This window comes from Schistocerca nitens, chromosome 1 (assembly GCF_023898315.1).
Source record: "Schistocerca nitens isolate TAMUIC-IGC-003100 chromosome 1, iqSchNite1.1, whole genome shotgun sequence".
NCBI lineage: Eukaryota > Metazoa > Arthropoda > Insecta > Orthoptera > Acrididae > Schistocerca > Schistocerca nitens.
The window spans coordinates 637,738,953-637,751,335 of record NC_064614.1 but is presented as its reverse complement, the minus strand read 5'-3'; the positions used below and the strand labels follow the sequence as shown (position 1 = coordinate 637,751,335).

The 12,383-nt window shown below is 43.0% G+C and overlaps 1 protein-coding gene across 1 annotated transcript in view; it reads right to left on the bottom strand.

The window, feature by feature from the left end:
- Positions 1 to 12,383, bottom strand: part of LOC126236661 (retinoid-inducible serine carboxypeptidase-like) — a 166,168-nt gene that overhangs the window by 109,607 nt on the left and 44,178 nt on the right. The window contains exon 2 of the mRNA XM_049946134.1: positions 11,730 to 11,956. Within this exon, the coding sequence (XP_049802091.1) occupies positions 11,730 to 11,956 (227 nt within the window). The remainder of the gene's footprint in view (positions 1 to 11,729; positions 11,957 to 12,383) is intronic.

Here is a 12,383-nt window from a genome sequence, read left to right as displayed (position 1 = left end):
ATAGATTTGGCATGTTTAAGTTTTTCCAGATTTAAATGCCTAGTCTTTGCCCATACCGGTGGGCCTTCTGTGGTATTGATTCTGTGGACAGTACCATTGTTGATCGCGAACACTGATGGGGATGATGGACTCGCACCCGATGCAGTATGACTAACCTGTAATGCATATGCTTGTGTATCCCAGGCCGGTTGGTCAGCAGCAGTGGCGGTGATCCACTGGTAGTCCTTGTCATGTGGTGGGGTCTTTGGTAGTGTCGCGGGTACAGCTTCTATCCGACAGTAAAAACATCACGCGGTGTCGGTGGCGGGTGCGAGGAAACAGTGTGGGGGTTGGGGGCATGACTGTGTATGACAGCTGGGTGACCTGCTTATGAGCATCCTTGAGCTTGGCTTGCGCATCGGCGATGCGTAAGCAGAGGGCTTCATTGCTGTCCTGAAGTTCATCTTTGTGTGACCTAAGAGAAAGCACTGCAACAACGGTTTCAACTAGCTTACACAATAGAGGGGTGCTCTCGGATGAGAGGGAAGTGATACCTGAACCAGTGGTATGGTCTATCGAGTTAAAGTTTAGTGTACTTCATTGTATGTTGGGTGACAGTGCATGGGCTAAGAGAAAATCTACCCCGACCATGGGTTCATCCACCTCCACAATAATGAAAGCAAAATAAGGGGGTATTAATGTCCTGCAGTTTAAGGTTTAAATTAGTTATTCCATGAGATTGGATCAGGGAATTGTTGGTGGCTCAAAGCGGTGGAAGGGGGAGGGGGGGGGGGGCGGGCAAGGCTGACAGATGCTCGAATTTATTACCTGCAGACAAAGGAGTTCCAGGATAAACATGAAATTTCCTGTCTTGAGCATCCGGCTCGATTTGTCCCACCACTTATTCAGGTGGAAAGTCCACACTAGCACTTGGGAAACCCATAAACATAGTCACTGTGATTTGAACACATTGTGTCAGCTGTTATTGAGCACTTGGAACACGTGGAAAGTTCATATTCAATGTAAAACATTCACATTCAAAGTTTCTACTCTGTTGGTATGGAACACTGCCACATGACTGCTGACTCATGTATGATAATGGAAAGTTATTGTTTGTACATGATGCCACCACATGTGGCTGTGGGAATGCAGAAGCACTGTCCTGTTGAGCACAGCTAGTAGGTGTGTTCTGTAACTGCGTCAACCTATTGCGAACACAAGGTGGATAATTGGAAAACCATGCCAAAGCGTCCATTGGGAAACTTAGTTGGCATGTGTGCAGTGTAGCAGGTGGCAAGCGATCCATTGTGTACTGCTTGACAGTATGAGAGTTCATTGTAGCACTCACAAACAAAATTCGTGTTGTAGGATTGCCGAATCCAATGATGCACACTATAGCACATGTAATAAGCACTATTTCATTACTCAGAAGCACACATATGCAGTTATATACATTCTTGAATCTCTGTCCACGTGTGTACTCTTTCACACGCAGCCACAGACTGCCGCAAACAGCTTGCCAAAACAAAGATATTACACGTGACTTGGTCGACAGTCACCACATACTAATACTTTGCAGGATGTTTTATCACCCTCACCACTAACAAAATTGTAATTTTATCAATTGATTATTGGGTGATTAAAGTCTCCACTGGTGATTATAATAGGTCTGGGGAACTTATGTACAAGTGGACTGAGACTTCCTCTAAGTTTTTGTTTATATGTGGTGATAGTGATACAGAATTAACAGGTCTTTTAAGTCTATCGATACCAGATTTCACCCTCTTTCCATGAAGTAATCATGTGACTTGTGACATCCTAAGTGTGCAAACACAGAGAAAAGGATGCTATTAAGATTTTATGTCTACATAATGTTTTAGAATGTAGGATGTGGTGACAGACTGATCTGTAGTATACCTCAAAATTTAGAATCCATTCTCAGATAACAGTTTAGTTGTAAGGTGACAGGGTAAGAAATGAGAACAAAAAAACTCTTAGTGGTAGGGAGCAAATTGATCTGTAATGTAGTCCAAGGTCTATGTTAGGTTGAATGGTGAGAATTTTTGTGAGTTGGCAAAGTGCTATCAATGGCTTCAATTGATTAATAAACACAACTGGTTAGACACAACAGTAAAGAGCTGTGTGTGTGTGTGTGTGTGTGTTTGTGTGTGTGTGTGTGTGAGTGAGTGTGTATGTGTATGTGTGATGTAGGGAATAGACCCATTGTCTTCTCCTTATTTTTAAGGTATCTTAAGTACCATTTTATGTCAGACTTTATAAGCATTATGGTACATTCATTCATTTTTACACAGTTTTAATGTATTCTATTTTTCATTGTTAGTGAATTGTGTGCTTCTATTTTTTCAAATTTTCACATTGCATGATTGCAATAGTTGTTTCAATACTTGGTGTGCAGTAATGGGACTGAGTAAGCAGATATTATTGTATACTGGGCATATCTTATTGCCATGTGTGCAAGATATGAGAAGAACAAGGAGCATTCCAAGAAGGCAATAACGCCAGGAAAGGGTAATTAACATCAGAATGTATTTCCAAAATAACTGTTAGCCATAGAGCAAGTCTGAATATAGAGGAGGGCATGATATTATGGAGGACTGTTGCTTTCATATCATCTCTCCTCTTTTGTGGCTCCTTGGTGTCATTCTTTCTTTTCTGAATGCAAAGTATGTGCAGTTACTTTCATCAATATAAATTCAAATCCTGTCACTTAATGTTACAATTTGTGAAACTCCAATATGTGGTTTCCTTTATATGATGTTTATTATCTACTACTATTTTTTCAAGTATGTTTGCACATCTCTATATGTTCTTGTATAGGTTGCATGGTGAAAGGCAAACTATATAGAGATATACATGCCACTGCACTGCGCAAAAAAATGGACTCATTTTGCAAGGTGGGTTTAGTTGAAAGAGAGCCCTCCAAGAGGTAATAATGCAAGTTGTGGGAAAAGAATTAGTAGCTAGTCTGGGAAATGAAAAAGATTAATTATTATATCGCATTATTAGACAGATTAAAATAGCAAGCCAGTGTAACAACTTTATTACAGAAGAACTCTGCTGGCATTCAAGAATTCACTGGACCACATTTTCCAGTCATGGAGCCAACAGTGTCAGCAAATTTGAAGTGTAAGAAACAGTGAGTGTTTCTGAGTCAATTAAAAAAGGTAACGAAGACCATAATTCATTTATAGTGCCTTCTTTGAAAATTGTGGCCACTGGTGGAAGACTGTAACGCAATAACAATATTAATATGTGATGTTACCATACGTACATTTAACTTCTAATTTTCCAGACAGGCACTATTAAAAGACACTTACACAAAACTTTCAGCCAAAGCCTTCATCAGTAAAAGGAAACACATGCTATTCATACAAACAAGCAAGCATACCTTAAGCACACATGACTCTGGCAGCATGGGCCACAATGCGACTATCACATGGGATGGAAGCAACAATCTGAATGGGGCAGGGAAGGGGAAGGGATAGAAGTTTACAGGTGAGGGGGGAGAGCAATGCTGTCCGGCGGAGTGTGCAGGGACTAGAATGCCAAGAATTTCAGTGTCAGGAAGTAGTGGGGCTGGGAAGTGTGCCTGTCTGCAACATAATGTGTCATCTTTATAGTAAGTAACAACCATAGCTAGGAGGGTTGGAGAGAGAGATTTTCTCCTCTGCTATTAGTACCCAGGTCACTTTAAGATGGTGGATGGATACTGTTGTAGGTTTGTCCTTCTGTGGTACTGAGAATGTTTGCTCACCCTGTTGGAATACTTTTTATGGGTTGGTGTATAATTGTTGGAGTTTGTCACGGACCATGTCATTACTTAGCATTATGTGAGAGACTTGCTTCGCCCCTTGTGAACAAAGGTTGGTGGAAACCCATTGGCATTTGGTGGGGTGTGAGGGAGTTGTTAATAAGGTGTTGGATGTTCTGCACTAACACAGGTAGCTCTGTGATTGTAAGTGGTGGAGACAGCAAGAGAAAATATGCTATGAGGGTAAGCCTTTTACCATACACCACCACTGCAAGTGGACTTGAGCTCATCCTTGTATGCTGCCCAGGTGCCTAGCAGAACCCAGGATATGCCCATTGCATTTTGTGGCACATTAAGGGAGCCTTAAAAGTTGGGTGTCATCTTTCCACTAACAAGTTGCTCTGTGAGTGGTAGGTCTTTGTATGGAAATGTTGCATGAAACATAGTTTGCATGGCTCAGTGAAGAGGGAGGATTTCAAATTGTTGGGCCTTGTCATTTGTGATTGACAGGAGGAAATAGATTGCATGACTCAGTGAAGAGGGAGGATTTCAAATTGTTGGCCCTTGTTAGTTGTCATGGATAGGGCGAAAGCAAAGTGAGAAATCCAGCTGCCCATGCCATTGATTTGGCTGTTATGTCATTGGATGGGATCACTTCTCCGAACAGGTCATGCAGTTAATGGCTGATAAGATGTATTTGTAGCCTTTGCACTAGAGTAGGGGTTGACTAAGCCAAAGTGTATGGGTTTGGAGGGGGTGCATGCCATTCAGTCTTGCTTCACTGGCATGGAACACATGTAGTCTGCTTTAACTCCTGGCCAAACAAAATGTTCTGTAATGAGCCTCATAGTGGGCTGATCCATGGGATGTGACAGGCTATGAAGGCTGTCAAAAATTGGTTTTCTTAATTGGATGCAGACCAATTGGCATGGTCTTCCCTGCAGTGCTGCACACCAAACTTTGCTGTGAGAGTCAATGAGCTTTATTTGCTAGAGATGCAGGCCTGAGTTGGGATTATCTAAGAGTTGATATAAGTCTTCGTGTTCTTGTGCATTCACTAGGTCATCCTAATTGTTTAGGGTACTGATGGTGTGGATATGGGAAATGTAGTCTACCATCACATTTTCCTCCCATTCATGTGCTGGATGTCTGTCAAGAACAGAGCTTTCAGGTCAAAGTGCCAGAAGTGGCGGGGTAATACATCCTAACTAGGAAACTTCCTGGCAGATTAAAACTGTGTGCCCGACCGAGACTCAAACTCGGGAGCACTTGCCCGCGATAGGCAAAGGTCCCGAGTTCGAGTCTCGGTCGGGCACACAGTTTTAATCTGCCAGGAAGTTTCATATCAGCGCTCACTCCGCTGCAGAGTGAAAATCTCATTCTGGACATCCTAACTAGGATTGTGAATGGCATGCACCAAGGGGCAGAGGCCAGTGAAAAATGTGAGAGGGCAGCCCTCAATGTTCTGTCTGAAATACTTTACTGCCTCATAGAGGGGAGTAGTCTGTGGTTGTACCCAGACAACCTCTACAATCCCTTCAATTTGTGTGAGAAGAATCACAAGGGTGATTGCACAGAGTTACCTGTTTGCTGAATGCCAATGTCAATGACAGTCTTGCTAGTATCAGCACTGCCTGAGAGGTGGGTCATTGGTGAGGGGTGGTCCAGGGTCAAGGACCTCTGCAGTGACTGTTTCATCACCTTGAAGGGCTGTGACATTTCTTCCAACCACTGGACAGTTCAGTTCCTTTGGTACTGGTTCTGGAAAGGCATTGATGAGGGCTGCCTGATTTTAGCTGCCTATGGAAAGTGATGCCTGTAGAAATTTAGCATTCCTAGAAATCTGCATAGCTCCTTGTAGGTACTGGGCCTGGGAGCGAATTGTATGAATAGCTTTCTTTCTTCTGTTGGTCCGATCCCTGCTGATGAAACAGAATAGGCTCTGCTGACACATGTGGCACTTTTCACTGTTGATAACTACACCTAGTTGTTCTAGAGCATGTAAAACCTGTAGCACATAGTCTTCATGCTCTTGGAGCATAGCAGAGTATATCAGTATATCCTCCAGTCAATGGAAACAACAGAAATTTGCATAAGGCGGAATCGATTAATTTCTGCCATGTCTGAGCTGCATTTTTTAGTCTGTATGGCATGAAAAAGTATTCAAACAACCTGAAGAGGGTGATAATGGCAGTTTTAGTAATGGCTTCATTGGTCGTTGGAATATGTAGATATGTCTTTTGATAGTCAATGATGCTGAAGATTGTTACACTAAATAATTCATGTGTAAAGTCCTTGATGTTGGGTTCAGGGCAATGGTCAAGAATTGTACGAGTATTGAAGTGAGGATTCTGTAGTCCTCACATATTTGTAAATTACCATCATCTTTGTATAGGGAAGCCCAAGGGCTGTTTGAAGAGTGGATGATCCCCTAGTTAAGTAACTCATCTACAGTGCCTTTGGCGGTTTGCCTTTTCCTTGGGGAGAGGCAGCACTCTTTGCAAGAGATAGGTGGTTGATCTGTCGTTATGATTCTGTGCACCATGCTGTTACAAATGTCATGGTAGTGGGGAGGAGGCAGGGGGATTTGGGGGGAGGGCTTATCTGTCATAGCCACTTTTTTCACAAACACTGACTGCACTATCACTTGTCTCACTGGCATTGTCTTGTTCTTTCATAGTGTTTGTTGAAGGTGGTTGTTTACTGTTGGCAAAGGGTGACATTCACAAGGACTTGAGCAGATCAATGTGACATTGGATGGTTTCCAATACTTGTTTGAGGCAGTGGCATGTGTGCATGTCACTGGTAGTGTCTGTGGAGTCCGTGGTGAGCAGCAGTTGAGTCAATGATTTGTTGAGATGATGTTGCTAGGGCTGGCAGAGAATTTCTGCACTCTGGTATGGAGGTCCTTCAGCATGTGCCATATGTTCACTGGGTTTGTGCCCTGAGGCCTGAAGCAGTAGTTATTCTGTGGTGGTGATATGTGAGGTCTGAAGGGCTCTAAGTTGTGATTCTGCTGCTTGTAGCTGATTTGGCTCTTATGCAATAGCCTCTAAAGGAACGAGGTTTCCTCCTGTAGTGTAAGGCATTCATTCCATGTATCAGTGTACTGTTGGTTGGTTGCTTTAAGTTGATTCTGGGTGGAGAGATGTAGTAGCCTGCATACCACTGAAAGGTAGGTGTCCTCATGTTGTGCTGGAGCTGGGGCCAGTGGTCATCTGATGGTGCTCATGATGGTGACATTACTTACTCTGCAAAGCAACATTCTTTCTCATAAATCTGGGAAGAGATGGAATTGCCGTAGGAAATCAGCTCCAATCAGTGATTCATTGACATTAGCACAAAGAAATGTCCATGTGAAGTGTTGGCACTGCCAAGGTCAGTATCACAGGTGATCGTTCTGTAAGTGGCAATGATCAATGCATTTGCTGCTCTTAATCTAAGTGCAGAGTCAGGGGTGTGAGGGGGTTGGGTGGTATTTGGGCTCGTATCGATTATCAACCCTGAGTCCACCAAAAAGTGCTGTTTCATGTGATGACTGCACACAGAGCCTGTGGTTGTTGTCAATGGATGGGTCAGACAAACTGGTTTAGTTCACTGGGTAAAGTGAGTGGTGAACTTTGTAGAAGTGGCAGCCTCGGTCACTAGTGTAGGTTGTGGGAGGCGTTTGGGCATTGGCAGAGTTGGGGGCACTTGTGTCCAGCAGTACCAATGTAGGTGTGAAACAAGCATCACTGCAAGGTTTGTACTTTGTTGTCCATCTTACATGGTACAGGTGACACTATGCCGACTGTTGTCATCAGTTGTCAGGGGTGTTGTGCAGCCAACTGGAGTTGATGACAAGCTGTGGTGGTGTCAGGTGTCATCAGAAAGGTCCAGCAGCAGTCAGTCAGGGCCTGCTGTGTAGCAAGGTAAGGTGGCTGTCACTGCTCCAAGCATCATGTATCAAAGGACCTTGCATGAAGTCAAGACTGTTCAGTGGCAGCATCATGGAGAGGGCAAGATGACTGCCTCTGCTCCCTGTTCTGTGCCTTGGGTAGCCTTGGAAGAGAATGGTGTCATTCAGAAGCCATCTGCCAACTCGATGTGCAACATGACTACCAGCAAATATGTAGTGCTGGTGGTTGCTGGGTGGTGTGGGTGCCCATTTGCAAAGCATATGTGCAATCTGCTAACTGTTATTTATGGTCCAATGGGAGTCCTTTGTTGCATATTAGAAACAGTTAAGCAGATGTACACTGGCATGGCTCACCCAGCCAAACTCTGCCGGCAGGTAGGAACAGCTTCAATACCTGAGAGCCTGATGCAGTAGCACAAGTCAATGTGGAGGGGGGGGGGGGGGGGGTCTGGACAAATGTCATTGCATGTGAACACTGGTGTCCAGTGGGATAGTAGTAAGGTGGCTTACATGTGTTTGGTCCAGATGGTGTTCCATAGGAGGTGGGCTGACCTGAATTGTTGTAGTGTGAGGTGGTAGTTTGTGCCACATGGAGATGAGGGCTCGAGTGCACACATGGGAGAGTGGAAGAATTCACTTTTGCTCACACTTCCTACACTGTACAATGTAGTCCATGGAGAACACTGTCAAGTCCAACAATAGATCTGAAAATTCCTGGTTTATCATTGGTATCCATTGTCCTGGTGGTGGACTGCATATACATTAAATACGGGGCAGATGTACTGTGGTCTAGGGTCACCAGTGTAGGAATAGCATGTAACTGATGTGGAGTAGAATGATATACAGACACCTTGGCAAATTATTCAACATTTTATTGCTGTGAACATTTACTACTACGAAACATACACAAAAATGCTATTTCAATACATCCACTTCGAGTGATGACTAGGAACTGGTGATCAAAGGTCGTGAACTTAGGCTACAGATAAACCAAGTCCATATTTGCTGTGGTTGATAAGTTGGCTAGCGGGAATACTGGTGCTCAATGTCACCACAGATATATATGGAAATTGTGATTAACCAAAGTGTTACATTGCTGCAGACAACAGTTTTCAATTTATAGTGTAAAAGATACAAAGCTTTCTTTTAAAGGATTTTTGTCAAACATGAGAATAGGACTTTTCGTATAGTTTGAATGAGTCAGTTGCCATGATGAAAATTTTAAAGCTTGAGCAGAGGTTTGTCTGTCTTATGGATGGCTAATGAAAACAAAAGCTGGAAAGCCTGAAATTATATTGGGATGCACAAAAAGTAGTGACATGAAGAGGCAGTTTGTGCCTGAGTGCAAGAAAAATTGCTCATACCAGGAGCATACGTCAGACCAAAGTTAAAGTTTTGAAAATAGCTGTAATTCTCCCTTTAAAAATAAGTGGATGTGAAGACTGCTAATCCATAGTGAAAGGAGGGAAAATGTTTCTAAGAGATGCAATGGGCTGAGGATAGTTAACTGCTCTTGCTGTAGTAACAATAAAAAAAACAATGATCAGAAACATGTAGCGGAGATGCTGAGTTGCGATAGGCACAATAAAAAGATTCACACACTCATAGCTTTCAACCATTAAGCCTTGGCAGCAGTAGAAACACACACACACACACACACACACACACACACACACACACACACACACACACACACAAATGCAACTTACACACACGTCTACAGTCTCAGAGAGCTGAAACTACACTGCGAGCAGCAGCACCAGTGCATGATGGGGGTGGCGACTCGGAGGGGGTAAGGAGGGCTGGGGCAGGGAGGGGGAGCGACAGTATGTTGGGAGTGGCGGACAGTGAAGTGTTGCGGTTTAGATGGAGGGCAGAAGAGAAGGTGTGGAGGGGGAGGGGGTAAGTAGCAGAAAAGAGAGAAATAAAAATCAAAAAAATGTCTCTCCTTTCCGTTACTTACCCCCTCCCCCCTCCACACCTTCTCTTCTGCCCTCCATCTAAACTGCAACACTTCACTGTCCGCCACTCCCACCATACTGTCGCTCCCCCTCCCTGCCCCAGCCCTCCTTACCCCCTCCCAGTCGCCACTCCCATCATGCACTTGTGCTGCTGCTCGCAGTGCAGTTTCAGCTCTCTGAGACTGTAGACGTGTGTGCAAGTTGCGTTTGTGTGAGTGTGTGTGTGCGTGTGTGTATGTGTGTCTACTGCTGACAAAGGCTTAATGGCCGAAAGCTAAGAGTGTGTGAATCGTTTTATTGTGCCTATCATGACTCAGCATCTCCGCTATATGGTGAGTAGCAACTTTCCTTCTTTCGTATTGTTACATTCCATCCTGGATTTTCCATTGTTTGATCAGAAGTATGCCATTATTTAATAAGGAAGACTTCACCAAGTCTGCTATGAGAAGGTACTATGTGTGGAAGTCATCTAAAAGTGCACTACATATGCATTAACCTGTACAGCCCGCCTACACAGAAATTACATGCATCACAACTTCTTAACAATGCAACAAAATCATTAATTAATTTCAATATTCTTTTCTATGATCAATTAACTCAGCCTGGAGGAAAGCAGTTTTTCCCTTCAGTTCTTCACTGCATACTCTGCAATACCATTGAGGGTCTTTAATTATTCATGATAAACTACAACAACCTCATACTAAATCCAGGAGCTAATAAACATACAGGAAGTTTAGCAATTTTTCAGTTATAGTGATATAACATGAATAAATAGAGTACTCAAAGAAACTAGTTTAGAAAGTTCTTCTGTAAATTTTCTGTACCAGAGGCATTAGATGTATATTTCATTGGTTCCTGTATATGTACAGGATGCAACTAATCAATGCTGGCAGACTTGGGAGCAGTGTACAAGGTGTCTTTAGGTACTATTTTTGCATAGGACCCATTGTTTTGATATATAATCTAATATCGCTAAAGAGTAACAGTGACCAATGCCTGCCACCAGAGCACACTTTGGCAGCAACTTCCCACAATCAGTTATTATGCATCCAACACCTCTCATAACAGAATTATGTCAGCATACAAACTCGAGTTCACTATTGAAGGAATGGCCTAGGCCCCTTGGTTCCTGTAACTCTGATTCTTTGTAGTGTAGGTAGGTGGTATTTCTGCATTTACTTTTTCCCCCTCAATTTATTTCTCAAGACACTTTCTACAGCCAGTTTTTGTAATTCTGTGTACATTATTTATTTTAATCTTTTGTAGCCTCAGTCAACTCAGACAAAAATTATTCTGAGGTATTTTTTCTAAGGAAATGAATAGCAAGAAGTGAAGAAAATAAGACATACATCAGAAAAAATCAATACCACCTAATTTTCTGGTTACAGAAGTAGGAGACAATGTAAAAATCATCAACAGAAATTCTAAAAGTTGAAGGTGTTTCCAGGGGTCATTATTAAAAAAAAAAGGGACAATGGCACGTAAGTTAGCATAGCTGATACTGGTGAAGTACAAACAAATAACTCTTTTCCATTGTGAACCTCATTCCACATGTATGTGAAAAAGAAAAAAAAGATATTGCTTCATAATGATGATTTAAATAAAAAAATGGTTAGATGTAATATATAGTGACAAAGCAACGTCACTTCAAAGTTCCCTCAGAAAGAAATTATTTGAAGGGAACACTGATCCATTCTTGCAGTCAGAGAACAATTTTTTGACTTGTTTGTGATTTGTTCAGAGGTATATGATAGACTATGCCAAGCTGGAAGCAAACTTTTGAAATTACATTAAATATGAATGTTACAGTTTTCAAAACAAGAAGTGAAGGCCATATAAAACTGAACATTTTTCACAAGAAACAAAAATATTTCTTGTTACATTCTTCTGTACTGATCTTATTTCTTTGATATATGAATAGCATAATTTCGAGATCCCAAGAGTTGCATTATAAATATGGGCCTGTCTGCTAGTTGCTGCACCATAAGTTGCCTGGTACAAATCTAGTCACAGGTTTACTGTGACATCACACTTCTGCAATTTAGTTATTCAACCAAAGAGGCAGCTTTAGGACAAATATTTTTGAGTATGTAACTGCAATGTAAATCGAAGCTCTTACCCAAGATGAATTCCGGACATTGAGGTCAGTGTCAACAATGCCGAGCTCCTCGAAGTTACCATAACCTGTGCCAGAAGCTCTGGGCCCACCTTGCAGCCAGATGACAAGTGGCCGCGTGGCATAGTCAGTCGTGGCAGTGGTGTAGTACAGCCAGTAGAACATGTGCCCCCCATCACGGACGTCTATATAGCCCCAGTCCTGCTCGCCAGGGCCAACACCCTGTCGCCCTGCATCCAGGAAAAGAAAGTTGCTAATAACAAATAGAACTCATTGTAGTCATCACTAAAACCCATTTAATCAAAATATCCGTGGGCATACTGCTGGTCTACAGTGTCCACCGGGCACAATATTTCGGCGATCATACATGTCGCCATCATCAGGTGAACTGATGGACTGAGCTCCTGTGAACGTGCCGGTACGGAGATCCGTATGCTACGGCTGCTCAGGGGGAACTGAGTAAGGTCGCGGCGGCGGCCGATTTAAATACCCTCCGCCCGCGGCGCGCTCACTCTGCTGTCCGCGCCCCGCACAACGGTCGCGCGGTGGAACAGATTGCGACGGCATCTGAGATGACGTCGGTGTGATTGCTCTGTCTGCCATGGTCGTCACAACTATACATTTGCTCGATTTACTCTTGATTAACCCAATCGCTGG